At 44.9% G+C, this 5,508-nt stretch overlaps 1 protein-coding gene across 1 annotated transcript; it reads right to left on the bottom strand.

The window, feature by feature from the left end:
* Positions 1 to 1,276: 1,276 nt before the first annotated feature.
* LOC125510131 (ER lumen protein-retaining receptor erd-2.2-like) lies at positions 1,277 to 5,002 on the bottom strand. The gene is made up of 6 exons (XM_048675221.1): positions 4,603 to 5,002; positions 3,062 to 3,261; positions 2,319 to 2,459; positions 2,175 to 2,255; positions 1,611 to 1,735; positions 1,277 to 1,520 (listed from the first exon to the last, which is right to left on the bottom strand). Exons 1-6 carry the CDS (start codon positions 4,823 to 4,825, stop codon positions 1,472 to 1,474), a joined length of 819 nt encoding a protein of 272 aa, XP_048531178.1. The 5' UTR covers positions 4,826 to 5,002; the 3' UTR covers positions 1,277 to 1,471.
* Between the last annotated feature and the right edge of the window lie 506 nt (positions 5,003 to 5,508).

Genomic DNA, 5,508 nt, shown 5'->3' with positions numbered 1-5,508 from the left:
GGGGAGGGGAGGGGAGGGGAATGGGGGTGGGGTGGGGGGGAGGATGGTTCGATCGGTCTGTCGGGTGGGCGGCGGGGCTCTTATTGGGCCGGGGGAGGGGAGGGCGTGCGGTGCCGTGGCGCCGTGGATGGGAATGGAAAATGGATCCATCTGCTGCTGCTACTGCTACGTGTTGTAGCTGCTGCTGGTTCGACCCACTCCGGCTTCAGTTTCGGTTTGGGTTTCGGCTTGGCTTGGGTTTTGGTTGGGGTTGGATTTCTCTTGAATTTTTCTGCAGAGCACGACAGCGAAGTATTTTGGACTACTACTATAATAAAACATCTTCTTTTGAGAAGAATATGACGATTTTGTTTTAGGTGGAAAACTGTGGGCTGGGCCCCACCTGTCGGCTAGATATTATGAGATATTTGTTGCGCTTTGCACGCACTCGTCATTTGGGAAATGGGGAGCTAGCCCATGCGTGTCATTGGAGATACTTGAGTGCTTTTTTTTTTCTTTAATAACACGGTATAGACACATACCCTTATGCACTCGCCCGTATGAATGCATGCACTCATATCTCAACCCTATGAGCACCTTTGAGAGACTAAGCGGCACGTTGTCTTGAGATTGACAAAGTCGTCATATACGCCTTCATAGTCAAATGGAACATTTCTCCCGCTAAATGCACTCTGAAATGTGCTAGTTTTTTGTTAAATACTCTTAGAATGTTATATTTCTTTCAAACATGGATCCATGGCTCTCACATGACGTCGACGGTTTCAGTTACTGCTTGCTATTTCTAAATATGGATCCACGGGCACACGTGTCACCGAGGTCACATGCAGTCGGTGCTTTCTGAAACCGGCGTAACTTTCCTGACAGAGACAAAACGGCCAGCCAGGGTCCGTCCCTATCTTTCCGCTTGGTCCTTTTCTCTTGTTCTGTAGTCCAGCACGAACAGGGCACTCCTATCCGGGCAAAGATGGCCAACTGCTGCATGGTTTGGCCCCGATCAAATTTCTGCACCACCTGCGGCGCTTGGCCGGTTCAGTCAACAGAGACCCGAGGATTTTGCTTGCACACACACGGGGCCGGTGTGAGACGCAGGCCACAAGGCGTGATGCAACGGCCCGCGCATCACTTCACCAGGCTATGATACTTACTATATGGTCTTTCTTCCTCTCATCATAATTTCCACAGGTTCCAAGAAACGAGGGAATTACCATCAATCACGTCATAGTAACTATCATCGGCTTCCCCCTTTCTTTTCCAGAATAGAGGCGACAAACAAGCATACGGAAGCTAAAATTAACTCTCAAGTTAGGTCATACACATACGCTGCTGTTACCAGTCTCTCTCACACACACACACCGACAAACCTATGTCTGCTGCTGCAATTTTCTCTCACTAATACTTGTAAGCTGTAACTGAAAATATCCTCCTCTGATGGGTGACCCGACGAGTCGTTTCTCCCGTCGCAGACATCCTCCTACACCACCCCGGAGGGTAGCCGTAGCACCAGCTGCCCGCCGACCAGGCTGCACCGCCACAAACGCCCACCGTATTAAGCAATGTGCTTCAGGGTCAGATTCTGACATATGTGCATAGTGGATAGATGGTGAACTTACCTCTTCACATAGTAGTAGCAGAAATCCGCGAGGATGAAGGTCTGCACGATTTCTGACAGGAGAACCATGGATGGCCACAGCCCGTAGCCCAGCGCAGTCAACAGACGCCCACGGGAGTCCAGAACCTACACAATTCACACAAGCGTCAATGAGGGTTCTGTTTTCGGAAACTCGCCGACAAGAAAACTTGCAAATGCACATGTATAGCCGTAAATAGAATTTTTCCTGGCATGTTATTAACCATACAAATTGCACTTCTTGCAAGGTGAACAAGAATGATGGAACATGTCCAGTGAATAATGATGCCCCCCAAAATACACACATTGAGGAAACTAAGACATAATAACTCATACCACGTGACGCATGTGGTAAGCAATCTAAACAAGTCAAAATAAAACACATAATAACTCATCACAGACAACGGTGTAAAGACACAGTTGACAGCAACAAAAATGAAATGAAGACAGAATGCCACCATGCAAATCACACTTACGAGATGAGCAACAAACATGACTCATATGTACTGCATAAAATAGGCTCGGGGAATCTTTTCAGAAGACAAACCTGGAGAACCCAGTGGGCACAGCTAAGAAACCTCGCAACCCCCAGCGCAAACACATAGTGAGCTGTGAACGGTTCCACAATCTGCACAAGATGGTTTGTCAGCAAACTTCACCTCGAGTAAGGAATTGCATTTTTATAGTTTACCTTGGTATTTTGCATCAAACGCAGTTGCGGCAGCACTGAGACAGCTTCCAGGTAAACACAGAACGCCCAGCTAAACCGGTTTGCGATGTTGTGAGACGTTGAAGGATGAACAACTAGTGCCAACACAGCACAAGGTATCACCTACAAATAACGTAAAATAAATGGGAAAAAAATTAAGTCCGCATGTATTACAAGTTAAGAGGAAGAGATTTGCAACTGAATAAGCAAAACAATCTGGTAGTTGTTTCAGCGCTTTAAGTTAGTTATACATGGTTTTCTTAACACTTCTACTCCTACTACCCATTAACCAATAAGATTTTACCACCACAAGTCATCCAGGGTGAGAGCCCATTAATTATCTTAAAACATTTTACCAGAAGATATGCAGATAGATCGGGCAAGATTATCACACTATGTTAAAGATGAAGGTGCCTGTATAGCACTATGATTTTCTAACTGAGCGCAAAGCTTACAGATAAGAAAGGCAGCAGACCCAGTAAAACAAAAAAAAGGAGTGATGCAGAGCACAAGTTGGAATAGTTCTATCTTTCATGCAAGGAAGCCACGGAAAGAATATAAATAGCAAATTGAATATGCAGAGAAGTAAGCAACTAATTAGCTGAGCATTGGTAAGTCAATTTTTAGCTTATTTATCAAGCTGCAACAAAAGTGTGAACATCACAGCCCCAGCTTATGAAAACCCAAATTTACAAAATTAGGTAAAGGAGTTTGTGTATTCTTACCACATAGTACAATGCAAAGTTGTCCTTGTCCACCATATAAGTTGACCTAAGTTTGAACCGAATCATGTAAATAACAAAAAGTGTAGCCACAAGTGTAGCAGTATCCAACACTGTATGGATGTCATATTCCATGACAAAGCTGCAGTATAGTCTAACAGCTAGAAACAATGCAGTTAAATCCTGAGTCTTAAGGGATAGTCCTGCAAGATTTAAGAGAGAGAAGTCATCAGATACTTAGTAAAACAGAGAGCGCAAGTAACACCACAAAGAAACACATAAATCATAAGAGTGATTATAAATGCTAGCAGGTTTATACATTATAATATTACCTATCTCACGTGTTTACATGTTTGAAAAGAGAAACTTTTCTGAGTAAAGCAAATACCGTACTCACAAAAATGTAATATATGGTCACAAACCATGTAGACAAAGCACAATAAAACATACACATGGCTGAAGAAAATTACGGAAATTTTGACAGAAAAACTATTTCTAAGTTGGGATCAGAAACTAAAATTTTGATGATTCCAAGCTGGCTTATCACAATCATACCAACCATCAAATGTAAATTTATTCATCCACGTGCCAAAAAAGTATGCACATATTATTTGCCAGTTGAGGATTGAAGATAGCACTGAAAATTTGTACATTAACAAGGATATGGTTGTTACAAATCAACTTCCTTTTCTACAGATTTAAGTCCAGATGGACCCAAAATGCACTCAGAAGTCAGCACATTACCTACCAACCACACATATAGAACTAAAGAAAATGTGTACGATGCAAATTAAAATTGTAGACTAGTACATTGATATTGCCACATATGATAATTCTAGGAAAAAAGGATAAAGCAGTTGGCTTTGCATACCAACACCAAATCGACCGTAAACATACGGACCTTGAAACAAATCTACATAGTTTCATTGTAAAAGATCATGCAAACACAATTTCAATACCAAGGCCTCTAAGCAGAAGAGGCTAGAAAAATCAAAAGCTGTAAAACAACATAATCGGATAAAAGGAGACATTTTCTCCATCTTGCATCGGCATTGAATCATTGAGCATATTCCCTCTAATTCCGTGCATAACCAAGCCAAATCATAGTATCATATACACCTTAATCAAATGCATCCTCGCAGCCATGATTGTTATCACAACTTTCCAACTTTCTAATAGTATACCAGATCAGTAATTAGCTTCTTCTTATACACCAAAATTCGAAACCAACAGGGTGCCTACGCATCACTCCAGCTCAGTGAAGAAATCAAATCTTAGGAAATTGCCACTACCAAACGCGAAATTCAGGCAAGGAAATACTAGATCGAAATAAAATTCCAATCTGGGTGGCTGCCACCACCTAGATTTCACCAGGACAAACCACCAATCCGCCGATTTTCTTTTTCCTCTTACGAACTGCGCCGGAGAAACGTTTCCGAATCGCGCGGCCAGTCAGAAGGCCCCTAAAAAAAATCACGAGCGGCGTCCACGGATCGATGCGCGGCCGTGAACGGGAGCGGCAGGGGAGGGGCGGGGGCACTAACCGGCGCAGGTCCTCTCCTTGGTGAGCTTGTAGATGAGCACGGCGATGCCGAGCGCGTGCACGGCCTCGGCGGCGACGAAAAGGTTGTCGTGGTCGTGGACGATGAAGCGGATGAAGACGAGCGCGGCCATGCCGGTGACCACGGCGAGGAAGGCCTTGACCTTGGGCGGCTGCCGGCGCACCCACGCCATCACCACGCCGAGCGGCCGCTTCGACGCCCTCATCGTCGCCCGTCGCCCGTCGCCGCCTCCGATCGGAGAACACGGGATTTATTTCCTTTTTCTTTTCGTTTATTTTTCCACCCTGCCTTCGCTGCGGCGGCGTTCGTACGCGTGAGTTATTTTTGGAGGCTACGGGGGGGAGGAGGAGGAGGAGGAGGAGAGGGGGATAGATCGGGCGCAGTTATGGCAGGACTTCGTAATTTCAGCGTTCCGGACGGTATAGGGGGAGGAAATTAATGGGAGGCGTGAGACATTGACGATTTTGGCCCTCTGGTTTAATAATTCCTCCTTTTATGTCACGATTGTTTGGAAGAAAAAAATTGATAAGAACGCAGGCTTTATTGATGACTTAAGGGCATCTCAACAACGACGGCCCGCAAATTTTCTTCCGCATCCATCCGCCGATAAAAGAGGGGTCAGTCTGTGGACATGGATGCGGGAGACGGCCATTCAACATTGTCCGCATACATTTGAACAACAATTCAAACTAATTGGACGAAATTCGTTCAAACACGACCGGATTTCATCACATTTCGGATATACTTCAACTAAATGTGGTGCTCGTCCGGCTCTGGAGGTATAATTAATTAACCTAATCTATGATCGCCGGTGCCCGTTCCCCGTGTCCGGCCATGAGCCCTAAGAACTGAAACTTCGCCTTCTTCAGTTCTGCCTCGGCGCTCTTC

The sequence above is a fragment of the Triticum urartu genome, chromosome 5, assembly GCF_003073215.2.
Source record: "Triticum urartu cultivar G1812 chromosome 5, Tu2.1, whole genome shotgun sequence".
In the NCBI taxonomy this organism is placed as follows: domain Eukaryota; kingdom Viridiplantae; phylum Streptophyta; class Magnoliopsida; order Poales; family Poaceae; genus Triticum; species Triticum urartu.
Note: the sequence above shows the minus strand (reverse complement) of the source record. Positions and strands in the feature narration are given on the sequence as shown.

Coding starts and splice junctions, on each gene's coding strand:
- LOC125510131 (XM_048675221.1), bottom strand. CDS start 4,825: ATGAGGGCGTCGAAGCGGCCGCTCGGCGTGGTGATGGCGTGGGTGCGC. Junction 3,262..4,602: donor CAAGGAGAGGACCTGCGCCG/GTTAGTGCCCCC, acceptor TAAATCTTGCAG/GACTATCCCTTAAGACTCAG. Junction 2,460..3,061: donor ACTTTGCATTGTACTATGTG/GTAAGAATACAC, acceptor CGTTATTTGTAG/GTGATACCTTGTGCTGTGTT.